A 14,124-nucleotide genomic window follows, 5' to 3' on the forward strand; every position below is an offset into this window, starting at 1 on the left:
ATGGTCCCTGTAACCAGCCCCTGTTAATACTCTGGCTGCAGCTCTTTGTACCAGCTTATGGTATGATGCGCCCTCTCCCTTGCAGAGCTCATACAGCTCCATGGTATACCTTGGAGCTGAGAGCGATGAAGCAAGAGCGGAGAAGGCTTGAGTGCAGATGGAGGCGGACTCCCAATGAATGTAATTATGCCTTGGTAAGTGCCTGTTCAAAACAGTATATAGTAGCGGTGAGGGTAGCAAAAAAGAGATATTTTGCTGATATTATTAAGTCATCACTCTCCCGCCCAGCGGAGCTTTATAAAATTGTACGAGGGCTTTTACATTCTGGCCCTCGGGACATTATAGATTCATCTGTAGCCCGCTGTGATGAATTTGCCAGGCATTTTCAAGATAAGATCGCTTGCATTCGTCGGGACTTAGACTCCATTATTATAGCAGTTGGTCCTAATGAAGCATCCAGAGCACAGTTTTGTCCTCATTTATTGGATGAGTTCCAGTCGGTGCAGCTCGAGGATGTTGACAAGATCCTTGGACTGGTGCGGGCGACCACGTCTGTTCTGGATCCTTGCCCCTCTTGGCTGGTGAAAGCTAGCAGGTCCGGAACCGCCGACTGGGTCAAGGAGGTAATAAATGCCTCTTTAAGAGAGGGAGTGGTCGCTGACTGCCTAAAAGAGGCGGTGGTGAGACCACTCCTGAAGAAACCCTCCTTGGACCCAGATAACCTGAACAACTATAGACCTGTGGCGAATGTTCCGTTCCTGGGCAAGGTCCTGGAACGGGTGGTTGCCGGCCAGCTCTAGGGGCTCTTGGATGACACTGATTATCTTGATCCATTTCAATCCGGTTTTAGGCCCGGCTTTGGCACCGAAACAGCCTTGGTCGCCCTGTATGATGACCTCTGTCGGGAGAGGGGAGGGGGAGTGTGACTCTGTTGATTCTCCTTGATCTCTCAGCTGCTTTTGATACCATCGACCATGGTATCCTTCTGGGGAGACTCACGGAGTTGGGAGTCGGGGGTACTGCTTGGCAGTGGCTCCGCTCCTACTTGGTGGGTCGTCACCAGAAGGTAGTGCTTGGGGAACACTGCTCGACACCCTGGACTCTCCGTTGTGGAGTCCCGCAGGGATCGGTACTGTCCCCCATGCTTTTCAACATCTACATGCAGCTGCAGGGTACGGTCATCAGGAGTTTTGGGGTGCGTTGTCATCAGTATGCTGATGACACGCAATTCTATTTCTCCTTTTCATCCTCTTCAGGTGAGGCTGTTAACGTGCTAAACCGTTGCCTGACCGCGATAATGGACTGGATGGGGGCTAATAAACTGAAGCTCAATCCAGACAAGACCGAGACACTGCTGGTGAGTGCCTTCACTGCCCAGATGGAGGATGTTCATCCTGTTCTTGATGGGGTTACACTCCCCTTGAAGGAACAGGTTCGTAGCTTGGGAGTTCTTTTCGATTCTTCCTTGTCTCTCGAGGCCCAGGTGGCCTCGGTGGCACAGAACGCTTTCTACCATCTTCGATTGGTAGCCCAGCTACGTCCCTATCTGGACAGTGATGACCACACCTCAGTTGTTCACGCTCTGGTAACTTCTAGGTTGGACTACTGCAATGCGCTCTACGTTGGGCTGCCCTTGAAGATAGTTCGGAAACTACAGTTAGTCCAGAATGCAGCGGCCAGACTATTGACGCGGACCAGACGGTCCGCTCATATAACACCTGTTCTGGCCCGTCTGCACTGGCTTCCTATTTGTTTCCGGGCTAAATTCAAAGTGCTGGTTTTGACCTATAAAGCCCTACACGGCATGGGACCGCAATACGTGGTGGAACGGCTCTCCCAATACGAAACTACCCGTACACTGCGCTCGACATCTAAGGCCCTCCTCCGAGTGCCATCACATCGAGAAGCTCGGAGGGCGGTGACTAGAACCAGGGCCTTTTCAGTGGTGGCCCCCGAATTGTGGAATAGTCTCCCCAATGAGGTACGCCTGGCGCCGACGCTGCTATCTTTTCGGCGCCAGGTGAAAACCTTTTTATACTCCCTGGCATTTTACAATTTTAAATATTCTATTTTTTTAAAAAAATGTTTTATAGTGTATTTTAAAACAGTATTTCATTACTGGTATATTCTGACGTTGTTTGGTTTTTGTTCTTTGCTTGTTTTGCTTTTTGATTTTCTTATATTTGTTCTATTCATATATTTTTCTTGTTTTATCCTCTATGTACACCGCCCAGAGAGCCTTTTTGGCTTAGGGCGGTATATAAATTAAAAAAAATAAAAATAAATAAATAAATAAATAAATGATGAATAAATAACTTTTGTAACTGCAGGAAACAGGAACAATAAGGCTAACTGTGGAGGTGGCTCAATATGAGGCACTGCAGCTGAAATTTCCTGGAAAATTCTAAGCCAGAAAACATTCACAATAGGACATGCCCACCACATATGATAAAATTGACCAGTCACCTTACAGCCCCTCCAACATTACAGATTTAGTTGGATCAATATGCCCCAATTTGAGTGGAGTGCAGTGCCATCGTAGGACTAATTTTATAGTCAGCTTCCGGACCCTAGCCAAGATGGAATGCATGGAGGGCTTCTGCCAAAGAGCTTTCCATGCTGTTTCTTCAATAGTTTCTTCCAAATCAGCCTCCCAAAGTTCTCGAAGAGCCCCTGTGTATCCACTAGTTAAGGAAAGAAGCTTGTTGTAAAGACTAGAAATTAGACCCTTCAAATAACAAAAACCAACTTATTGTTTCTTTTGCATTGCCTGACATATTCATTTATAGATGCACACAGAGAATCTTGGGGGGGAAACTGTAAGCTGTTTACTTGGACCAAGATGCATCAACAGTGGTCTGAGATTCCTAACTTTCCTTTGGAACAAAGACCTGAATTTTACAAAAAGCAAATTCAGCAGCCAGAACAAAGAATACAGCTTAAGCACAGAGAGGCGAATTTGCACGGGTGGCATAACCTTCTCCAGCTTTGGAATTTGCCCTTTTCTAGTTGCAGATTTTCTATATAGATTACTAGCCCCTGCTGCTGTTAGACATCCAACAGCAGTGAGTCCTTCCTGCCTTCCCCCCTCCTTTTCTTCTTCTTCCTCCTCCTCCGCTTCCTCACCCCCCACCCTGGCCTGCCTCCATTCCAGCTGAGACCTGTATGTGTTGGAATAGGTCTTCACACAGAGCCGGCGCTGGAAGGACCATGCAGACATGCTGAAGCAGTATGCCACCTGTCTTAGTCAACTGCTGCGTAACTATAACATTTCGCAGCCAGAAATCTACTTTGACATTTGGGTCTCTATCAATGATCGCTTCCAGCAAAGGTTAGTGGGGTGTTCTGAGAATTGTAATGTAATGTCCCTGAGACTGCTGATAGTAATGACAATAAATCAACAGTGGGGAATCGTCAGCCCTCCGGTCTAATTAGACCCACCAGGCCTCCCCAATTGCCCTGTCAGACCCTTTTGGCCAAGCCATGCCCACCTGCCCTACACCTGCCATAGATGTGGCTGGGCCAAAAGGGAGTTTGCAGGCATCACTAACCAGCTGATTGGTGACACCTGCAAAGCCTATGCACTGTGCTTTGCAAGCCCTGATAATGAGCTCATTGTTGGAGCTTGCAAAGCATGGTGCCTTGGCCTGCATAGTTTGGTTTCAAACCGGGCGGGGAGAAGCAGGTCACCTGACATCATTGAGACTCTGGGTGATTGATTGCTCACTTGCCGAACATGAGCTGGGGGAGCTCCCCACCCATGCAGTAAATGATGTGAGCTACATTAGCAATTCCAGTAAATTGGGAAATCTGACCACCCCCATGTTATCACAGAGGCTTTAGCACATTTTGCTTTCGATCATGTTCAGCAACCAGAATTCTGTGACTATACATTGGAGTGCCATACAAGCGAAGTGTTAAGGGAAGAGGGGGCTGTTGGGGAGGTTAAGTAGAGGTTGGGATGTTGCTTACCAACCTGCATCAGGTGAAGATGGGTGCCCAGTGGGGCAAAGAAGCTGTGAGAAGCCCCAGGATTGAACAGTGATGTTCTTAGATGAATAAACTTCTTAAAAACACAAGCTGAGCCCAGCCTGCCAAACTTGGAGGTTAGCTTAATTGTTGTGATTTGTGATGTTTCCAAAATATTCTACAGTTGAGTGTGTGGAAGGATGGCCAGATACTTGGGACTGGAGTAAGAGACCCAGACAGGCAAAGCCACCTTCCTTCTGGTTGCATTGACTCACTGATGGCTGGGACCCTTCTAGTTTCACTCTCTTCACTTTGCCCATATCTATCCCCTCCTTAGACTCTTTGATCCACGTGTAGACATTGTGCAGGCTGAGTGGTCACCTTTTCAAAAGACGATGTGGCTGAAGCCTCTGCTGGTTGACCTGTCACCCTGGAGGACAAAGCTACAGAAGATTGAGGACTCGTTGGACAACCAGACTGAGGTGGTCTTCATTGCAGACTTCCCAGGTACCCCCTCCTTTGCTGTATGTGTCCTCCTGGAAACTGACGCGCTGTCTAGGCCAAGTCTATATTGTGCATCTTGACATAATTGCCTTTCAGCAAGTGAGCTTTAGGCTTAACCTGTGCTAGCAAGCTGCATCTCTGCAGCTTGATGTTTCAAGGCCGCTTTAAACAGTCATGGCTTCCCCCAAAGAATCCTGGGAACTGTAGTTTGGTAAGGGTGCTGAGAGGTTTTAGGGAACCCCTGTTCCTCTCACAGAATTACAATTCCCAGAGTTCCCTGGGAAGAGGGATTGATTGCTAAAGCACTCTGGGAATTGTAGCTCTGTGAGGAGAACGGGTCTCCTAACAACTCTCAGCACCCTTAACAAACTACAGCTCCCAGGATTCTTTTTTTTAATTATTATTATTATTATTTGATTTATATCCTGCCCTTCCTCCCAGCAGGTGTTGCGGTGCGTGTAATGGAATGAAGCCCTGCTCTGAGTCAAGCGCAAAGTAATCCAGCGTCCAAGATAGAATGCCCACGAATGTAGAATAAAGACAGACAACAGCAGTTCATGTAAAGATGGATCTTTACTGATCCTTAAGGCAAAAGTGACTAACAATACAATTTCTCTTACTCCGACGAACATCCCCCACACCTTGCGGTTTTCACTCCCAAGGCTTTTATACACTTTCTGTTTTGTGCCAGCTGCAGTTTGTCCTTGTCTTTCTGGACACACTGCACTGTCTAGCAGCCTACAGCAGGAGCCCAGGGTGGCATTCTTTAGGGGAAGCCATGACTGTTAAAGTGGTATAATGGACTAGTGCTTTAAATGTATGGTGCAGACAGAGCCATGCTGACTTAGCACCTTTTAAACTGCTTGTGTAGGCAAGCCACTGCAAGAGCCTGGGCTTGATCCTAGGGTGTAAGAGCAGCTGAGGGTTTGGAGCTGCTCCCAATTCACATTCCAACTTGCTCACCTCTCGGTTGTCCCCATGGCAGGTCTGCACCTTGAGAACTTTGTCAGTGAGGACCTTGGCAACACCAGCCTTCATTTGCTGAAAGGGGAAGTAGCCGTGCAGTTTGCCAGCGCGCAGAAGAACTATACCCTGCAGGAAGGAGACAGGATACAGGTGACAGCCAAGCTGAGCACTCAGAACTGGACAGAATGGGAGGGGAAGGTTTTCCAGTAATCCTGATGCTCCGCCCCAAAATGAAAGGGAAATCGAGGAGCATTTAACCACTTCTCACCAATTGCACATCCCAGTAGGCCCTGAAAGACACTGGGACCTTCACCACGAGCACAGCGGTTGTACGCCCTGCGGACGGACTGAGGCCCAGGGGTCGAGCACGGGCTTGGCATTGCAGAAGGTCGCAGGTCCAGTCCTTGGCATCCTCTCAAATAGCAGCAGGGCTGGGAAAGACCTCTCCTGTCCTGAGACCCCTGGAGAGCTGCTGCCAATCAGAGTGGACAGCACTGACCCCAATGGGCCGCTGGTCTGACTCTGTCAAAGGCAGCTCTCATGTGCAGATAAGTGCGGGCTGGAGATTGTGAGGAAGGGCCATAGCTCACGAGCAGAGCATCTCTTTGTAGGCAGAAGGGCCCAGGGTTCATTCCCCCGGCAGCATCTCCAGGGAGGGGGTGGGAATGTCCCCTGCCTAAAGCCCTGGAGAACGGCTACCAGTCAGTGCAGACAGTACTGAGCTAGGTGGACTGATGGGTAGGACTTCATAAGGCAGCACCCTGTGGGTGGTGAGGCTCACGCGAGATGAGATGACAGGGCCCCCGTGGCAATACAGCCTCTTTGCTCCTTTCTCCCCTCTTCTGCACTGTGCTCTTGGCTGCAGCTGCCGCCTGGCGAATACCACAAAGTCTTCACAGTGTCCCAGGAGCCCTCCTGCTACATGTACGTCTACGTCAACACCACGGAAGCTGCTCTTGAGCAGAATTTCACACAGCTTCAAGAGCTGCGGGAGAAGGTGCAGAACGGGACTGGTAAGTCTTGGCAGTGGCTGGTTGGGCAACCTGGGACCAGTAAAACCAGGTGCCCAGATGGTCACCCAACTGTAAGTCAGGCTACAGAGCACCTGCCTGCTTTGGCACACTCCACCCCCACCCCATATCTTCTGGTGGGCACAGGCTAAAAGCTGGCCTTGGGCGCTTCAGTCCCAGGTAGGGGATCAGGCTGCCGTCAGATGCTTTCATAAGAAGAAGATGCCTGAGCGTCAAGGCCCCAGCTGACAAAGCGTCAAGGCGAGTTAAGCAGCAGAGCGAGTTCGGCAGCAGGGCGAGGAGGCCAGGGCCCCCCACTCTGCCGTCTGTTCCCTGACCTCAACTAAACCGCAGTCTCCAACCCGTTGACGTAATAAACCTTAAACAAAACTATGCAGGTAAGAAGCCAGCAGGGGTGTGGGGGCTTTCCAGTATTTTGCACCGCCTGCAGCATATACGACTATCTGCCTGTTGGACAGAAGTCGTGGGTATGCTCTCGGTGCAATGAGCTGCTGGCTCTCTGGAAACGACTTCATTTCCTCGAGGCCAAGGTGGCTGACCTGGAAAAAAGCTGAGAGAGGCAGAGAGGTGTGTGGAGGAGGCCTTGAGGGACGTTATAGATGTATCCCACTCCAAGGATGATAGCTCTTCTGCTATCATGAAGAACGATGATCTCAGGGAAGGAGAGCATCCAGCTGAGGAAGAGGGAAACGATCCTTTAGAAGGGACCCATTCCTTGGGGGATGAGCAGCTATCCTCTCATGCTGAGGATATATCTCCAGGGGGTGGAGGGATCCTTGTAGTGGGTGATTCAATCATTAGGAACATAGACAGTGGGGTGTGTGATGGGCGTGCAGACCGCAAGGTGTTTTGCCTGCCTGATGCGAAAGTTGCGGATATCGCCCGTCATTTAGATAGTTTGGTAGACGGTGCTGGGGAGGAGTCAGTGGTTGTGGTGCATGTTGGCACCAATGACATGGGGAAATGCAGCCGTGAGGTCCTGGAAGCAAAATTTAGGTTGCTAGGTAGGATGCTGAAAGCCAGGACCTCCAAGGTGGCTTTCTCTGAAATGCTACCGGTTCCACGCACAGAACCAGCCAGACAGGCCCAGCTTTGCAGTCTCAATGCGTGGATGAGACGATGGTGTCGGGTGGAAGGGCTTGGATTTGTTAGGCACTGGGGAACATTTTGGGACAAGCCGGGCCTGTACAAAAGGGACGGGCTCCACTTGAACCAGAATGGAACCAGACTGCTGGCACTTAAAATTAAAAAGGTGGCAGAGCAGCTTTTAAACTGACTGAGGGGGGAAACCCGACAGGAGCTGAGGAAGGTCCGGTTCGGAATAAACCTCCCCCCTGGGATAAAGACCAAAGAAATGATGAAATTTTAAAAGGGGTAGGCCTAGAAGTAGGCATTGTGAGAGCAGGGGCACAGGATATAAATTCAGAAGGGCAAAATTACCACAGGCCAAACCACAAGTGCCAAAGACACTTGAAGAGGGACACTGCTTACAAGTGCCTGTACGCTAATGCTAGGAGCCTCCGAACCAAGATGGGAGAACTGGAGTGCTTGGTCTTAGAGGAGAGCATTGATATAGTGAGCATAACGGAGACCTGGTGGAATGGAGAAAACCAGTGGGATACGGTTATCCCTGGATATAAACTATATCGGAAGGACAGGGAAGGACGTATTGGTGGCGGAGTCGCTCTATACATGAAAGAAGGCATTGAATCCAGCAAGCTTGAAACCCCAAAAGAGGCGGACTCCTCCACAGAATCGTTGTGGGTGGTGATACCATGCCCCAGGAGAGATTTAATACTGGGAACGATCTATCGTCCCCCTGATCAAAATGCTCAGGGAGACCTTGAGATGAGATATGAAATTGAGGAAGCATCCAAACTAGGAAATGTGGTAGTAATGGGTGACTTCAACTACCCAGACATAGACTGGCCGCATATGTGTTCCAGTCATGACAAAGAAGCAAAATTTCTAGATATTCTAAATGACTATTCCCTAGACCAGTTGGTCATGGAACCGACCAGAGGGACGGCAACCCTGGACTTAATCCTCAGTGGGGATCGGGACCTGGTGCAAGATATAAGTGTTGTGGAACTGATTGGGAGCAGTGACCATAGTGCTATTAAATTAAACATACATGTAAATGGCCAATTGCCAAGAAAATCCAACACAGTCACATTTGACTTCAAAAGAGGAAACTTCACAAAAATGAGGGGATTGGTAAAAAGAAAGCTGAAAAACAAAGTCCAGAGGGTCACATCACTCGAAAATGCTTGGAAGTTGTTTAAAAACACTACATTAGAAGCTCAACTGGAGTGCATACCGCAGATCAGAAAAGGTACCGCCAGGGCCAAGAAGATGCCAGCATGGTTAACGAGCAAAGTCAAGGAAGCTCTTAGAGGCAAAAAGTGAAATTCAGACCGACCAAACTGAATGAATGGGCGGAAAAATGGCAAATGCAATTCAATATAAACAAGTGTAAAATTATCCATATTGGAGCAAAAAATCTTAATTTCACATATACACTCATGGGGTCTGAACTGGTGGTGACCGACCAGGAGAGAGACCTCGGGGTTGTAGTGGACAGCACGATGAAAATGTCGACCCAGTGTGCGGCAGCTGTGGAAAAGGCAAATTCCATGCTAGGGATAATTAGGAAAGGTATTGAAAATAAAACAGCCGATATCATAATGCCATTGTATAAATCTATGGTGCGGCCGCATTTGGAATACTGTGTACAGTTCTGGTCGCCTCATCTCAAAAAGGATATTATAGAGTTGGAAAAGGTTCAGAAGAGGGCAACCAGAATGATCAAGGGGATGGAGCGACTCCCTTACGAGGAAAGGTTGCAGCATTTGGGGCTTTTTAGTTTAGAGAAAAGGCGGGTCAGAGGAGACATGATAGAAGTGTATAAAATTATGCATGGCATTGAGAAAGTGGATAGAGAAAAGTTCTTCTCCCTCTCTCATAATACTAGAACTCGTGGACGTTCAAAGAAGCTGAATGTTGGAAGATTCAGGACAGACAAAAGGAAGTACTTCTTTACTCAGCGCATAGTTAAACTATGGAATTTGCTGCCACAAGATGCAGTAATGGCCACCAGCTTGGATGGCTTTAAAAGAAGATTAGACTAATTCATGGAGGACAGGGCTATCAATGGCTAATAGCCATGATGGCTGTGCTCTGCCACCCTAGTCAGAGGCAGTATGTTTCTGAAAACCAGTTGCCGGAAGCCTCAGGAGGGGAGAGTGTTCTTGCACTCGGGTCCTGCTTGTGGGCTTCCCCCAGGCACCTGGTTGGCCACTGTGAGAACAGGATGCTGGACTAGATGGGCCACTGGCCTGATCCAGCAGGCTCTTCTTATGTTCTTATGTTCTTAAGCCAAAGGAGGCCCGTCTAGACCAGCGCCCTGTTCTTACAGTGGCCAGCCAGATGCCGCAATGGGAATCGCACAAGCAGAACATGAATGCAGCTGCCCTCTCCCACCTCCTGCAATTGGCGTTCAGACGGTGGAGGCAGAACATAGCCATTGTGGCTAGTAGCCATCGATAGCTTTATCGTGAATGGATTTGTCCAATCCTCTTTGAAAGCCATCCAAGCTGGTGGCCATCACTGCCTCTTGTGGGAGCAGATTCCATAGTTTAGCTATGTGCTGTGGGGAGAACTACTTTCTTTTGTCTGTCCTGAACCTTCCAACATCTGCTTCATTACTTTTTAATTGCGTTTTTTTTCCACAGAATTCCAATAGTAAATCAGTAAAACACAATATAAGAAACGAGAGAAGCAATTAAAATACAATAAATGGGCTCCTTCTGGGAGGAAGGGCAGGATATAAATTTAATAAATAAACCAGTATGAATATTTAATGCGATTGATATGCTCTTTCCCATCGTCAGCCACAGATCCACCGGAATGAAGCTTGTGGACCACTGGTGGACCAGGCACCACAGATTGGAAACCCTTGTCTAGTATATTATGAGAGGAAGGAAAAACTTTTCTCTGTCCACTTTCTCCACACTATGCATAATATTATTCTTATCTTTTGTCTTAACTAAAAATCTCCAAATATTATAACATTTCCTCAAAGGGGGATTGCTCCAGCCCCTTGATCATTGTGGTTGCCCCTTTCTAGCTCTGCAAGTATCCTTTTTGAGGTCCATACACGGTAACACCATACACGGTGTTCCAGTTGCACCATAAGTCTGCGTAACGGCATCATTTCATTTTCAAGGGACTCTCTGTCTTCTGATGCTAACTTCCTCCCCTTAGAAACAGAGCCTCTCCCTCCAGAGCTGCAGCCCATCTTGGACGGCTCCATAGAAAACCTGAGCCAGGCGGACCCTGTCGTTGAGGCCTTTCTCCGCCGCCAGTGGCACAGGGAGGCACTGCAGAAACGGCGCAATGCCACTCTCGCCGAGCGCTTCCACCGTTTCACGACCAAGAAGTACTTCACCTTCCGCAGGAGGTGAGAAGCCTCTGCACACGGTTCTCTGACCCCTGCAGCCTTGGAGGCCGTTGGTTGCCAGCCCAGCCTAGTCCACTTTCAGGTTTCTGCAGCTTGGGTAAGGCTGTGGCTTCCCCGCAACCTGGTTGACTTTGGCACTTTGCCGTGATGGCCATGCGCATTCAAGGAGTCATTTCTTGGTCTGGCATTTCCTTTGCAGAGCTGGTCTGTTGTGCAAAAGAAATTAGAAAATGCCCTTCTTAAGGCAGTCTCTGATGAAAACACACAACAGCCCAGGCGTGGAGAGCTAGCTCTGGCCTTTGGGCCAGATCCTAAAGTCCTCTCCACCACCACCAGCTTCAGCAGATGGGTGAGGCCACTCACCTGTCAATCACCTGCCATTGTTATGAACCGGGTGACAACTTCCAAGGGCTCACTCTCAGTGCCCATCACCTGATCAGCACTGAGACCAGCCCCATTGGGAAGTTCCTGAAGGGGGCGCTTTCAAATGGCACTGCTAATCCCAGCCACATCTTTACCTGCCCCACACCTGATGTCACATATGAGGTCAGACTTGGGGCAAGGGCATGTGGTTTGGGGAAAACAGGTTTGCAGGCCTCGCCAGGACCCCTGCCAGCCTCGTTAGGCCCATGAAAATCTAAAAAAAATACTGTTTTTATTATTTCATATATAATTTGTGATTGAAATTTAGATCTTGCTGGATCCGGCATGTGGTTTTTAAATGTGATTTATAAGCCAACATGTGGGTGCCTAGAGGTCTTCTCTCTCTCTCACACACACACACACACACACACACACTAAAACTTTCTGTTCCTTTCCAGCTTTTTGATGACCTGGATCTCTTTGCGGAACTTAATGCTGGGGCGCCCGTCCCTGGAGCAACTGGCGCAGGAGGTGGCCTACGCCAACATGCAATCTGAGCAGGGCTCTACAGCTAGCAGGCCAGACACGCTGTCAAAAGAGCCAGAGCACTCTGAACTTTGAGTGGCCATCACTACTTTCGGTGCCGGCAGCAACAGCAGCAGGACTCTCAGAGTGGAGCCAAAGGATGTGGGACACTGTGAGTGCACAAAGGCGCCGCTGCCTGTGCTTGCTGGACTGTGCTGCCGCCATCTTGGCCTGACACTAGAAGGAGGCTGGAGTGAGCCTCTCCCTTCTCTGGACTTCTGCTCCTCAATGGGGAGTCTCCCAAGGTCTCAGACTGGTGTAATGAGCCACTGCCCCTTGCCCTCCCACACTGGCCTGTGCCTACTGGAGACTGGTTTGGTAGGGCAAATGAGGCACTGCCCACCAACCTCAGTCTGCCCTTAATCAGCCTTCACTTGCCTGACCTCATACCTACAACCAGCCCAGGGCGGCATTGACTGTCGGATGCTTCCTCTTTGGTCTCAGTGTTGCTTTTGTAGAATTCACGGAGGAGGAGGAGGATGGGGACAAAACCAGAATGAATTTACTCTGGCCCTGCCAACTGGGCCTTCCTGCCCTCCCCCTCCCTGCCCAGTCCTGATCTCCACTGGCTGCACCTTTCTTGTGTGTGCAGGGACTTCTGCACAGTGTCCTAAGGAAACACGGAGGGGCCATGAACACATGTGGGGAGAGTGATGATTCTGCTGAGTGGCACCAGGGGCTCAGCTGCCCTGCACTACTCGTAGGCTGATAGCATGCCCTTGCTAGAGAAGGGGGTGGGTGGGGGTCAAACCTTTCCGCTGCAAGGGTTGCCTTACCCTAGGCCCAGCCAGCTGTGCGGCTGCCATGCCACGCAATAGGGTGGTGTCGCATTGACAAGAGGTAGGAAGTGAGGCGAATTCCGTGGGCCAGCCAAAGCCTTTGGGACAAAGCACCAAGAGCGACCGCAAAGGGCTGAAGAATCTGGGAAAGGTGCCCAAATGGGAGCAGGTGTTGGCAGAATGACTGGAATAAAGCAGACAGAGCCCGGAGAGGAATGCAACGGGTAATATTTTCCTGAGGGTAAACTGAGCAAGAAGAGTACATAACAGGAGGAGAAATAAAATGGAGATCTTTTATCTTCCTTAAGTCAGGCCAACTCCTGCAGAACCACTTTCCTCTCCAACTCCAGCAACTGCTGAAATCCAACCGTCTTCTTCACTAACTTCCAATTGACTAGAACGTCCAGCCCGTCGAAATTGCTATCATCTAGGGCCATATTCACGCCATACATTTTTCCGCTATTGTTCCACTTTACACAGTAATTGCTTCCCCCAAAGAATCTTGGGAAGTGTAGTTTGTGAAGGGTGCTGAGAGGTGTGAGGAGACTCCCTTTTCCTCCTCAAAGAGCTACAATTCTCAGAATGTCATAACAGTCCCCTGAGAACTCGGGGAATTGTGGCTCTGTGAGGGGAAAAGGGGTCCTCTTAACCTCTTAAGTCCCTGTTCTTGTATTTCCAGCTACCTTTCCCAACAGCACATGAGTCACTCCATGAGGTTCATTCCTTTCAGTGGGCAGTACAGTTGCTCCTGTGAGTCTCTTAGAAAGGGATACTTTACATGCTACCCCATGCACTGCTAGTGATTGAATGGGAGGCTTTTTTACCGTGCAGTGCGCTGGCTGGGGCTGATGGGAGGTGTAGTCTGAGGGTCCTGTGTTGGGGGCAGCTGCTCTACCTCTTGAGCTCTGTATACACACACGCACACAACTACCTTCACATGATTGGAAAAGAACTAGCAACCTTAACTGCCACCTGGGTTCCCAGTGGAGACTGGATGTAACAGAGGTTCACAACTTTGCCTTGTAATTGAGTCTAGAGAAGAGAAGGGCTTCTAGCTCCAGTGTGACCAAGACAAAACATTATTAAAAAGTGCATTGTATGAATGTGTGTGTGTGCCTCGTTGATCCTCTCCAGTGCGAGAGAGTTCTCTAATCTTGGGGCCGGTTAGTCAGGGCTGTAGGTTAAATAGCTCCTCAGGCCCCTTAAAGCACAGGGAGGGTGGCTTGGCTTGTGGCTACCATACCCATGTATCCTCTTGATTTTACATGTGGCTCCTTTTGTGTGTGTGTGTGTGCCACACTTTCCCCTGTGCTGCATTCAGCTGTGGGAATAGCTGCTTCAAAGCACTTGGATGCAAGGTCACCCAGTGAAACTGATTGGAGCAGCTCCTCAGGAGCAAGGATTTCTGCAAACGCTGTCTCTGCAATCCTAACCATAATGAGTCCTATTGAATTCAGTGGGGCTT

At 49.3% G+C, this 14,124-nt stretch overlaps 1 protein-coding gene across 5 annotated transcripts in view; it reads left to right on the forward strand.

Moving 5' to 3' along the window:
- The window catches only part of GGCX (gamma-glutamyl carboxylase), a 30,615-nt gene extending 16,853 nt beyond the window's left edge, over positions 1–13,762 (forward strand). For all 5 annotated transcript variants that reach the window (XM_061592545.1, XM_061592543.1, XM_061592544.1 and 2 more), the window contains 6 exons: positions 3,180–3,331; positions 4,307–4,476; positions 5,459–5,589; positions 6,305–6,452; positions 10,737–10,932; positions 11,754–13,762. In XM_061592545.1, coding sequence (XP_061448529.1) covers positions 3,180–3,331; positions 4,307–4,476; positions 5,459–5,589; positions 6,305–6,452; positions 10,737–10,932; positions 11,754–11,916 — 960 coding nt within the window. In that variant the 3' untranslated portion in view covers positions 11,917–13,762. The remainder of the gene's footprint in view (positions 1–3,179; positions 3,332–4,306; positions 4,477–5,458; positions 5,590–6,304; positions 6,453–10,736; positions 10,933–11,753) is intronic.
- Positions 13,763–14,124: the final 362 nt, after the last annotated feature.

This window comes from Rhineura floridana, chromosome 12 (genome assembly GCF_030035675.1).
Source record: "Rhineura floridana isolate rRhiFlo1 chromosome 12, rRhiFlo1.hap2, whole genome shotgun sequence".
Taxonomy (NCBI): domain Eukaryota; kingdom Metazoa; phylum Chordata; class Lepidosauria; order Squamata; family Rhineuridae; genus Rhineura; species Rhineura floridana.